General features: G+C 42.5%; 1 protein-coding gene across 1 annotated transcript in view; it reads right to left on the bottom strand.

Annotated features, from left to right (window-relative positions):
- ASB13 (ankyrin repeat and SOCS box containing 13) overlaps nucleotides 1-9,547 on the bottom strand; it is a 33,401-nt gene extending 23,854 nt beyond the window's left edge. The window contains exon 1 of the mRNA XM_037156631.2: nucleotides 9,225-9,547. Coding sequence (XP_037012526.2) covers nucleotides 9,225-9,267 — 43 coding nt within the window. The 5' untranslated portion in view covers nucleotides 9,268-9,547. The remainder of the gene's footprint in view (nucleotides 1-9,224) is intronic.
- Nucleotides 9,548-12,749: the final 3,202 nt, after the last annotated feature.

Below are 12,749 nucleotides of genomic sequence, written 5' to 3'. Positions count from 1 at the left end.
TCATTCCTTCCCTGGAGCTAAATCATAATGCAGCTAAATCATAAGTGGGTCACCTGGGGCCTGCTCAGGACCCTTCAATTGCCCCTTTCTTCAGGACAAAAACCCATGCTCCTTTAAAAACCAGGCCCACAGGCCCTCCAGGATAGAGTCCTGGCCTCTTTTCCCAGTCTTCCTCCCCCCTCCCCCCACACTTACCCCTCCCATCACCTCCCCACCACCAGACACACATGATTGTCTCCAATTATACTGAACTTCACATAGCTTCCCTAGTGTCAAGTGATCCAGGACCTGGGCTTTTGTGTTTGCTGTCCCTGCCTGAAATGCACCCCAGCTCTCCATCCCCCTCCTTCTGACTGCGTGAAAAAAGTTCTCCTCACCCAGGAAGACCCAGTCGAATGTCTGCTCCTTCAGAAGCCTTTCAACATGCAGCCCAACCACCCACTTCCTTCTTTATGCCATTTCTGTACCAATTGCTGTACACACCCTCACACCTGCACTTCATTTGCACTCTTCTCCCATCCATCTTCAAGCATCTTTAGGATAGGACAAGCCCACCCTCTGGTTCTAGCACAGCGCCTGGCACACAAGTATGAGATGAATAAATACTTTCCAGAAGCAGGTTTGACTTGCCAGAAAATGCCTTCCCTCTGCAGTTGGGTCTGCCCTCCCCCGACTTTCCACACGCCAAAGCACAACCTTCCCTGCCCCTCACAGGCCTGCCCAGCTCCTGGCACTGAGCGAGGCACCAAGGCATCAATTAAATAGGAGTAGTAACAAGAGCCAAGGCTGCAGTCCTGGTAGAGCATCTGGGCACTTGGGCTCTACACTGATAGCTGCATCCCAGCTCCTTTCTGCCTCTTGTCTGTGCTTTGGTTTGAGGTCATGGTGACACCTGTGGCATTTTTCATGTCTACCAGCTACTGACAAGCCCAAGCTCATGAAGCACTAAGTGAGGCTGTCTTCTTGAAAACTAGAGAGTTTCACCAATGTCATCTACAAATCTACTGCCAGATGACAGTCAAGAGTTACCCAAAAAGGAATAGCAGATGCTTGGGAACACTTCTGCTACCTTTCTGCCCCAGAGTTTGACCTAATTGACTCAGCCTGTGTACCTGATGTGCACCTTTCTGGTTCCCAGCTCTGACACCATCATTGCCTTAGCTGTGGCCCCGGACACTCCCATCTGAGGGCTCTGGGCCCAAGCCCATCCTTTGGGAGTTAAGAAGCACCAGCTGAGTACTTCAAGTAGTTCGCCATCAGCCTGCCTTGAGGGAGACCGTATGTGGTGACCAAGGAGTCTCCAAAATCACCTCACACCTGTCTCTGCCACTTATGAGCTCTGCGACCTTGCACAAGTTACCCTCTCAAAGCCTCAGTTTTCTCACTTATAAAATGAAGATACTTTTGTCTACCCCACAGAGTGGCTTTGAAAACTGAATGGATGCTGTTTTCACAGTGCCCAGCCCATTGTAAGCACTGAGTAAATGCCGGGCATTGTGACTCTGATGGGATCATCACCATTATTATGACTACTGCTAGTCCCGTTGGGATCTTGGGTCCCAGCTCTGCCATCTGTCCTTGTTCCACAATAAGCCCCATCTTGGCCCCCAATTTCAGTACATGGATCCTGTGTGAGTCCCCTGTACTGAGTCCCTGTGTGGTTTACCTGCACATTTTCTGGCCCCTTTGACACAGCAGCTTGTATTCCTACCAGCTCTCCAGAGCCAAGTGCTACGTACCCAGGAATTCAGCCCAACCAGAAACCAAGGGGGAGCTCAAAGTCAGCCGAGGTATGAATATTTACACCAGGGAAAGCAGCAAATCAGAATCTTGTTTGTGTTCCTTCTCTCCCCACCCCCACACCCTTTTTTTGTCCAGGAAGCCACTTCGCCAGCATCCCACTTAGTCACCCAGAGACTAGAACTCTGCTCTGTGGGCCCAAACAACAGCTCTTCAGCCAAGGGTCCACCAGGCCTCCCAGAGAACCTGCGTCTATGATACCCATGGCCTGACAGGTCCCCTGTCCCTGTAGAGCAGAGGTCTCATCGGGCCTACCAAACTCTCCAGTGACGAAAGCCCAAGCCACTCTGTCTGTGCCAGCCCTGTGCGTGGCCCTGGCCCCGCTCCAGACCTTTCCTCCCTGAGCTGGGTGGGTCTCTCCACAGGCAGCAGCCCTACTCTAACAAACTGTTTTCCAAATGCTGCAGAGAACACCTTCACTACAAAGCTAATCCAACACACTGGCTTTGAGTTGGGGTCAATTTGCACCATGCACCTTTATATGTTGCTCGAGCCAAGAACTTTGTTCCAAGTACGTCATTAAGGGCAGCCTGAGGTCCTTGCTGCAGAAAGGTCCTTTTCGGCCACAGCTGCACATTGAAAATAATCTGCCAGCTCTGGCGTAAGCCCTTCTACCAAATACCCCGGTAAACATTCTTGAAATGATGGCAGAACAAGATAGAATGGAGGGCAGGCCATTCCTGTAGGGGAGCCAAGTGTGGGGGACATAGCAGCCAAGAATGAGCACTGAAGTTGCGAGAGATGGTTTTCGGAGGCCTGCTCCCTGGGCTACTGTCAGCTCTCGGGGAAAGTCAGAGGTCCCGAGTGACTCATCCCCCCACGTCCCAAAAGGAAAAGGATGTTTGTGTAAAATCTACCAATGAATAATTTAAGAAGGAACTGAAAGGACCTTAGAAATCCTTTACAATCCACACTTCCAGAAAGCACAGCAAAGTATACTCATCAGAAAGTATTCCTCTGATAGTAAAGGAATAAAAAAAGGAAAGGGTCATAAACCCACAAGGTCAGAGACCAGCATCTAAGGATGACCCACAAGGGCAGAGACCAGCATCTAAGGATGACACCACCCACTCTGCAGGATGCTCTGAGACCCAGACACAATCATGTGAGGAGCCTGGCACAAAATGGGTGATGAATTAATAGCAATGATCACAACCACCAGTTTTGAATAGTACAGTCTGAATTAAAGTTCTAGTGTATTGGAAATTAGCAGTCGCCTTGGTTCTCAAGGGAAAACAGAAATCTTTATTCTTATATGTAGAAGCCCTTATTTAGGAATTGGGGCCAAGCATTGTTGCTTTTTAAAAAAAAGATTGATTTATTTATAGGGGAATGGAAAGAGAAAGGGAGGGAGAGAAATATCAATGTGCAAGGGAGACATTGATCAGTTGCCCTCTCCCTGGCCTACAAACCAGACAAGCACCCTGACCAGGAATCGAATCCGAAACCTTTCTGTTTGCAGGACGATGCCCAACCCACTGAGCCACACCAGTCAGTGCATTCTGTTGCCTTTTAAGAGATTTTTCAGCAAGGTCTTTTTCAGAGTTTTAATTATGAGTACCTAAAATATCTTTTGTCAGTAAATATGCGGTCAAGTGGCCCAGAGTGTGGTTTAAGGTGTTAAATGAGTAAAAATTAAGTAAAAAAAAAGCTATCTCCCCATGGAGACATGACAGTCAGGACTTGGTAAAGGAGGTAAGAAGAAAGTGAAAGAGAATAACTGAAAGCAAAGAGAAAGGAAGTAAAAAGAGATTGCTAAGAAGAGAAAGACAGCCAAGAAAGAGGTCTTAGTAGGAGGAAGCAGACCGACAGTCTGGGGATGAATTAGTAATCCTGAATAGAGAAAACTAAACAAACAGAACAGAACGGTTGTTACTGCTAAGAAAAGCAACAAGTTATACAAAGAGAGAAATGTAATCCTACTGCAGCAAGGAGCGCAGCTGTGGACAATATTCACAGTCAAAATAATGTGAATGCCGGATACTGATTTAAAGAAAATGTGATTATATTAGAGGATCCCGCAGGGAAGTGGATGGAGGTAGAGGAGCACAGAGTGGGCAAGGGCTTCGTCTCCCACAACAGGACGTCTGCAGGGAAAGTGAAGTTTGAAAGTCAGGAAACTGCATTTTCAGCATGTTAGACAAATGGAGGTGAACCAGATGAACAGCTGAAGAAGTTAAAGGATGTAGTTGCTTCCAGGTAGTGGAAATCAATGAGGGTTGAGGGGGAATTGGAAGAAGACAGAAATGTCTCATGGTGAATCTTGTGGTTCCGTTTAATTTCTTAAACTATGTACAGTATTACATCTATGGAATACATGTTAAATACTAACAAGAAATCCTTTATAATCTCTCACTTAACCCATTTTAGAAAACAAATACAGCAAAAGGCTTGCCTAAGATCACACAGCATAAGAATCTCTGCTTCTCATACTACACCAGGCTCATGTGTGTGTTTGTGTGTGTGTTCCATCATCTAGGAACTGGCCCATCTGGACACGGGACATATTTCCTGTCCCAGCTGGGATTCTTGGCTCTGGCTCCCAGTAAACATGTTAAATATACTCCAGCCCAAATAGTACACACTGATTTCTCGCTTTGCCTTTCCAACCCATCAAAGTCAAATTCTCAAAGCTTGACCACTCATAAACAACTAATGAATGTCAAAGGTTTTTGTTTGACATACATACAAAAGCACAGGTACATACATACATAAGCACAGGTAACTTCAGTTTTTCATCCTTGAACAATTGCTTCCTGTTCTTTTTTCCAGTGGGTTCTGAGTGACCGTTCATATGACTGCACACGTGATATTTATTAACCCCTGACTCCTGACCCCTGGCAGGCCACCATTTCTAGAATTAGAGGGGCTTCTATACATGGAATATAAAATAAGCTTTAGAGCCCCCTTTTCCTATAATTCTATCATCTGGAATCATGCAATGAAATTCACCTCACACAGTGGGAAACTTCTTATAAAAAGTCCCTTTTGGCATTTGACTTTGCTGTAAGTACCTTTGAAAGAGGCCCAAAACTAACTAACTCACACAAAATTGTGTTGTCTTACAGCAGGATGCATGTGTCTGTGCTTGTGTTAAAAATACACTGCTTCAATTGCAACCATGATGGAACAGGTGAGGTCACTCCAATCTACTTTCCGAATATCTGTTAGCCTCAGCACGTTGAAGAGGTGATTTTAAATGGCAGGAATGTTAAAATGCTTGCTCCCCAGCTCTGAGATCTGAGCAGAGGCTTAGAAGTGTCTTCTCAACTTTTGCCTACTAGTAGCCTAATCTCCATCCACACACTGGCCACGAAGGGCAATTCAGAGAATTTAAATGATCTTCTCACTTCTATAAATTCTGCTCCTTAAAATGTTGCTAGTGATTGGTGCATCTCCGAGGACCTAGTTTTCAACTGTTGCTTCAATACACTGTGTCAGACCACAATTTGATGCTGTTTAAATCTTTAGGCAGGTAGAAAGAGGAGAAGGAAAACATTCCTCCTCCCTTCTTTCTACCTGATGCTATCAGATTACGCTGATCAAATTCGTGGTTGACATCAGCGCTTCCCTTTGTTTCTACTTCACCAGTGCAAGTTGCAAAGTGAAGCTTTTAAAACCAAAATATGTATAATATTTTCCAAAGGTGAATCCCAGGAAGTCCTGGGGCCTGCTAGCAGCCTGAGGAATAAACCAATCCAAAAGGCAAGGAGGAGAAGGGCGTGGAATTTCTCAGCAAGAATTTCACACAGCTTCACCAGCTCTTTGAGAGTTGTGAATTTACTGAAAATACAAATAATTATAAAGAAAAAAATTATTTTGTCTTGCCTGCTTATTTAGATAGACACTGCCCTTTTATAGTCTAAATTTGTTACTTTGCCCTTTCATGCCCCAAATTCTTTATAAGCATTAGTACCGATGGGGCAACATGAGAGTCCACTCCTAGAATTTGGAATAAGACTATCCTCTTCCTAGGTAAGACTTAGTAAGGAAAACAGAAATTACAAGCCATTTGCAGAAGCAATTCAGCCCAAGAAATGGGCTGCAAACAAGACTTGGCTAAAAAGGTTTAGAGAGAAAACCCAAGGTGACTGGTTATCTTCCAGGGACAACACTGTAATTTTTACACAGCAAGCTTCTACGGAGCAGTGAACTAGGTGATAAACTCATTTTCCTGCTGGGCACACAGAGTCTCTATGAGAGATGACTATAATTAATGAAGAAGCTTAAATTTCTTAGCATGTTGTGACATTCAGCCCATTTTCATTTTAATTCTGAACCAAAAATTTACCTCTTTTTGTGCTTACATGCTTGGGTTTGCTTCACCTTCATTTGTTGTCCTCCCTGCTTTCATAAAATTCTTCCAGATTCGCTCAAATTTTTCAAGCTGCAATAGGCCAAGACTTCCTTTACTTCAGTGGTTCTCAACTTTGGTTGCATGTGGGGCACTTTTTAAATGCATAGTAGCTAGGCTGCACCACACAGCAATTAAATCAGGGTTTATGGGGGTGGGGCCCAGGCATCTGCATTTTTTAAAGATCCTCAGGCCATTTTAGTATGCAGCCAAGATTGCAAATCACTGTTTAGTTATTTCTCTACTGTAGGAAAGCACTGCCTTTACCTTCCCCTGGGTCCTGGAACCAGCTTCCCAGAGCAGCTAACTATCCTTTCTCCTTTTCTCTGGAAGGATCTTTGTGGTCTAGTCCATGACACCTGCTTTTATCTACTATTCCTTAATCCCCAACTATGAAACTCCCATCCTCTCCCCATTCTCCAAGGAGGGAAAGTTCTAACAAAAAGTTTAAACTCATTTGTACTGCTAAAGATGGCAGGCTCTACCAGCCGCAGTGACTGCCTCAGAACCCCAACGGGTGTTAAAATCATCCTAACGATTTCCTTCAGACATTTCTGTTAGCAGTATAACACAGTGCCCAGAAACTTCTCCATTAAAAGACATTAAAGAGAGTTCTAGAATGCAGTTCTCTGTAAGGCATAAACAGAAACATGATTTGAAAAGGCTTAGAGGAAGTTGACTTCTCAGCCAGGGCACTGATTATTTAGATTTCTCAAGGTGCTTTCAGTACAACAGTAATTTTAAGAAATCAAATTCTGCAGACACGACGGAAGGATGAACTTGTATACAAGTTCCCAGGCACGGGGATGCTCCTGACCGTGAACCCCTGAGGAAAATACATTTCTCACAGCAGGAAAGGCTATATGGTACAATGGGGAAACTGCACGTAAAGTACCACCAGGTCTCCTGAGAAACCCACAACAGGTATATTTGTCAATGCTGTCACAAAACCAGGCCAGCTCTTCAGGCAGCCTTACAAATCAGTTAGAGATGGACCTATTTGATGGGAATGGTGTGAACATTTTAATGTAGTACCAGCAACAGCCCCCAAAACTGAACAGTCCACCTGGGTTTAAACCTCAGCTTTCTTCTTTCCAGCTGTGTGAACTCAGTTTTGCCTTAAATGATCAACAATGATAACTGTCTAGCAGCTCTCCCAGGGCTTGTGGCTAGTGCCACATATAAACTAGGAGCTCAGTGGCTCTTGCTGCCGTCCCGAGAGCTGCCCTCTGCTTTCTCTCTCTCCATCTCATCTCCTAAACATTGCAGACAGCAATGAATTGTGTTTAGAATTCTTGACTAAGGATAACTGAAGAACTAAGTAGCTCGCCTTGCTTAGAACCCAAACTCCCTGAGGCTCCCTTTTATTTTCTCCCAGCCTCTTCGAAGTCAGAACCTCTTGAGCAAAGATGCTGAGTACGAGGATCACTTTTTCAACTTTGCAAATAGACACTTACCTTGGGTGAATAACACTGTGTTACATTTGCTAAGTTATATAAACATCGGATTCACTTTAGGATGTGACTTTGCCCTACAGTTATTGTATTTATTGAGAAGGCCATATTGTAAGACGGCACTCTTCATCTCTGTGAGGTGTTACTTTAGAAACTGGAAAACTTACATGCTTTGGTTGGAGTTCACGACTAGAATTTGAGATCAAAATGTCAAAATAGCCCCACAATGGGCCTGTACTTCTGCTGGGATAACAGTGTTGTTTGGGATTCAACAAAGTCAGCTTATTCATTTGTTTTGAAATAGAAGAGTCAGCAGGAACTATCTTGAAGAACTATATTACAGTAGTTAAAAATGGTCACAAACTCCAGAAACTGTGTCCATTAGTTTAGAATGTGCTTTTCCAAAGTCACATTCCTTAAACTCTGAAAAAAAAAACCCCTCAGAAGTTATGCTGTGCTACTCAATGCTCTACACAAATAAAATTGTGTTTAAAGAGACTTCCATGATTAGCTGTTTGTTGATTATTTAATCGATCGAACAAATGTAGATCACACTGGCAGGATCAAAGTCTTGTGTCTGCCTGAGGCAGAATGTCAAGTAAAAACAGGCTTATTAAATGCTTTTAATCGAGTTGAAGTTGGTTCATTTGCAAAATCAAAACACCTTTGCTTTACTATGACTGCAGTTCCTCTTAAATTTACCTTCAGGTAAATTTTACTTTTACTCCCACTATTGTTTTTACTCCCACTTGTTTTAAAGTAGAAATACTTTAGATTTTGTTTTCTTTCCAGGCTTTCGACGTGCTTTCACCACTCATTTTATTTGCTGTAGAATTACTAAACAGGCAAGAAAGTGTGCTCCTGGAAAGAATGTCCCTTTGCCCTCAAACCCATTTCATTCTGGGATAGCCAAAATGGTAAAGAAGAATCAGTGAAGAACCAAGATTTCATTTTTTACATAGTGTGACAATGTCACAAGGGCACATCCTCCTTCTGGAGCTGATTCCTTCTGTCAAACCTGAGTGTGTGTGTGTGTGTGTGTGTGTGTGTGTGTGTGTGTGTGGGTGTAGGGGGGTGCACTCATGACTGCGGCACTGCTTTCTCACAGGCACCTGGAAGACGTTCCAGCTCCCACCCTGGGCTTGAACCCCAGCTGAGTTACAAATGGTCCCCCATGTGCATTACCTAGGTTCTCCTTCAACTTGTCCATGACTACCCACCCGACTCCACCCGCATCCGCATCTTCCTCAAGGTTGCCAGAGCTCTGGCGGTGGGTCTTTGGTTCGGAAGTCCCACTACCGTCGCGTCATCATCATGACCAATACTGTAACGCGCTGGGGCACGGGGGTGGGGCACAGAAACCACCACGTCTGAAAGCAGGGGATCACCGAACCCTCCTCCTTTAAGGACATGGACCCCCAACCAGGGCCCATCAAATCGCCCCTGACGACCAGTGCAGAGGGCGCATCACCGATCACAAAGCCAATGTCATCAGATGCACCTCTTCAGCCCCCCAAAGCCCGCTCTGGCGGTCCTCGCTCTTTTGCCATCCCCCGGGCTCCATAATCCCTGTATCGCAGCCCCACGGCCGCACCACCGCGGCGCCCCGCACGTACCCACGTCGCCCATGAAGCAGGCGTCCGCGACCTGGGGCTCCATGCCGCTGGCTGCCAAGCGCCCCCAGCTGCGTATCCCGGCGACTCTCGATGCTGGAGATTAGGGCCTGTGGCGAGATGGCCGCGAGCGCCGGGAGTTGTAGTTTCCCGGTGGTTGTGGCGCGCCTCGCGGGACTCGGAGCCAGCGCCACGTCGTGGTCATCTGCGTCCAACTCCCCAGTCGCTGCCGCCACGCTTTGCTGGGCAAAACAGTCCGTGTGCAAAATATGTCCAGGTGCAAAACGTACCTGTGCATCCGTGTATAGAGCGTGTCCATGTGTCCAAGTGCAAAATATATGCCGTGTGCAAAACATGCGTCCACGTGTTCGTGTGCAAAACGTGTCCAGCTGCTAAAACTTACTATCATCCTTTGCACTGATCGCACTCAGCAAAGCCCCAGAGTTCCTCCGTGTTTTAATTTTAATAATGAACTTCCTACTGGAGCTGACATACTGTTTCTTTCATCTTTCGAGAGGAAGACCTAAATTCTAAATCGTTCATATGCATTAAACACACACACACACACACACACACACACACACACGCACACACGCCTTTCCAAGTCTCGTGACAGAAATGAATAACCTGTTTCTGAATGACTCCAAGTTGACAATTGGGTAAGGCTGTTTTTTTTTCTTTTTTTCTTTTTTAACCCACCCCGACCTGACCTAAGCCTAAATGTAGAAGTTAGTTTGGGCTGGAAAGTAAAAGTATCAGGAATTGTCCGGTCTGGAAACAATATAAGGACAAGCAGAGAGTAGAACGTTTGACGGGTCACGTGGGCAGAGGCTTCCCTAGAGCGCTCGAATGTCAAGTCCAGAAAACAGGCGCTGTATTCAGCAGGGTTTGAGCTCTGGCAGAATCCATAGCTGCTGGGAACTGAGAACCCCAGGTCTAGGAATAACATTTCATGCCTACCGGCAGTGTGTTTTTGCACCGCTTTTGCCACTTGTCTACCAAAATTAGGCTCGTGAATTTTCTTTGCAAACTTTCTTTACTAAATGTGGTACATTTTTTTATTTAATACATATAGGATGTTATGTTTTCCACATGACAATACCATGTATTTATACGTTTGTATTTTCTTTAATATCTCTTTCCTGACAAAGCATCTAGATCTGAGTATAGATCGTGTGTGTATGTGTGTATACACACACATATATATACTATATATATTTATAAACAATTCAGTCCTGACCAGTGTGGCTTGATTTGTTGAGTGTCAAGCTGCCTATTTGATTCTTGGTCGGGACACATGCCTGGGTTGTGGATTCAGTCCCCAGCCAGGATGATGCACACATCAATACTTCTCTCCTCTTCCTCTCTTTATCCATCACTTCTCCTCTCTCTAAAATAAATAAATAAAATTCTTTAAAATTTTTATTAAAAAATAATACATATTTGTTTATATTTCCATATTTAAGTCTATATATGTATGCATGCAAGTATTGGTTAAAATATTACAGAGAAAATATTTCTTATTAGTTTATTACATTGTAATTTTCCTTCACTCTGTTGCTCAGTTCAATAGTTAATTTCAGATAAGCTTGTTAAAGTTTTTATGTATTCAGAAATATATTACCAAAGTGTTTCCCCTTTATTTAATATTCAGAATGTATTTCCCCACCAAGAATCAGAATATGTATATTCCCCTGTTTTGTTGTTATTAAGTCTTTTATCCATCTGAAATTTGTTGCCATGTATAGGATCTAAGTTAATTTTTTATCTAAACTAGTAGTTTATTTGTCTAATTTTGTGTTAAGCTCCTTTTATTGCATATTAGTTTCTTTTTTTCTTTTTTATGAAGATATAATTGACATGTAACATATTAGTTTCAGGTATGCAATATAGTAACACTATATTTGTATACATTTTTAAATGGTCACCAGTATAAGTCCAGTTAACATTCATCACCCACACATAATTACAAATTTTTTTCTTATGATGAGAACTTTTAAGATCTACTTTCTTAGCAAATATTCAATACAGTATTATTACTTATTGTGCTGTACATTACATCCCCATGACTTATTTTATAACTGGAAGTTTCTATCTTTTGGCTACCTTCATTCACTTTGTGCCTCCCACCTCTGACTATCATCAATTCGTTCTCTGAATCTATGAGTTCATTATTTTGTTTTGTCCTGTTTTGTTTTGGATTCCACATATAAGTGAGACCATATGGTATTTGTCCTTATCTGCTTATTTCACTTAGTATATAATGCCCTCAAGGTCTAAGTTGTCGCAAATCACAAGATTTTCTTCTTTTTATGTATGCATAATATTCCACTGTGGGGTATGTGTGTGTGTCTGTGTGTGTATCACATTTCCTGTATCCATTCATCCGTTGATGGACACTTAGGTTGCTTCCATGCACTGATTGGTACCAATAATGCTGCATTACCTTCAGATGAACATGGAGATGCAAATATCTTAACAAGTTTAAGTGTTTTCATTTACTGTGGATAAATACCAAGAAGTGGAATTGCTGGGTCATATGGTAGTTTTATTTTAAATTTTTTGAGGAGCATTCACAGTTTTCCATAGTGACTGTACCAATTTACATTCTCACCAACAGTGTACAAAGGTTCCTTTTTTTTTCAGTGTCTTACCATTGCTTTGCAGTAAGTTTTTAAGTTTAGAAGTATGAGTCCCTCTACTTTACAGTTCTTTTTCAGAACTGCTTATTGGATAGTCTGGGTTCCTTGCAATTTTGTATGAATTATAGAATTAGCTTTTCAATTTCTACAAAGTTATTTGGGAATATGATAGAGATTGTATATAATCTGTAGATCAGTTTGGTGAGTATTGCCATTTTAGCAATGTTAAATCTTCTGATCTAAGAAGATGAGATGCTTTCCCAGTTATTTATATTTCTTTAATTTTTTCAACAACATTTTGTAGTTTTGAGAGGATACGTTTTGTTATATTTCCTCCTAAGTATTCTATTCTTCTGGCTATCATAAGTGGAATTGTTTCCTTAGTTTTACCTTTAGATTACTCACCCAAGTGTGTGTAAATACAATTGATTTCTGTATATTTACCTTGTATGCTGCAGGAATGCTGAACTCATTTATTACATTTAGTAGTTTTTTACTGCATTCCTTAGGATTTTCTATATACCAGATCATGTCTTCTGAAAATAGAGATAGTGTTACTTCTTCCTCTTTTTTTGCTGAGAAAAGAGATGTTTTATTACTGTGACTTGACCATAAATTATAATTATTATCATTTATGAAAGTTACATAAAGGTAGGCTGATCACCTTTAAAGTCTCAAAAAGCCAAATATAAAGCACAGAAAATGAATTTGATTGACAAATGTACTGACATACTTCTTTTACATGTTACGTGAAATCCTAGGAAGAATCATTGCAATAATTATTCAAAGTAATGTTAAAGGTAACAAAAGAGATGTTTGGTCTTAAATGTAAATTTCAATGTATAGTGTCTTCAGTAATAGATCAGAGCTGAAGTATATTTGCAAT

This window comes from Artibeus jamaicensis, unplaced genomic scaffold (assembly GCF_021234435.1).
Source record: "Artibeus jamaicensis isolate MK-2021 breed Jamaican fruit bat unplaced genomic scaffold, CSHL_Jam_final contig_426, whole genome shotgun sequence".
NCBI classification, from domain to species: domain Eukaryota; kingdom Metazoa; phylum Chordata; class Mammalia; order Chiroptera; family Phyllostomidae; genus Artibeus; species Artibeus jamaicensis.
Note: the sequence above shows the minus strand (reverse complement) of the source record. Positions and strands in the feature narration are given on the sequence as shown.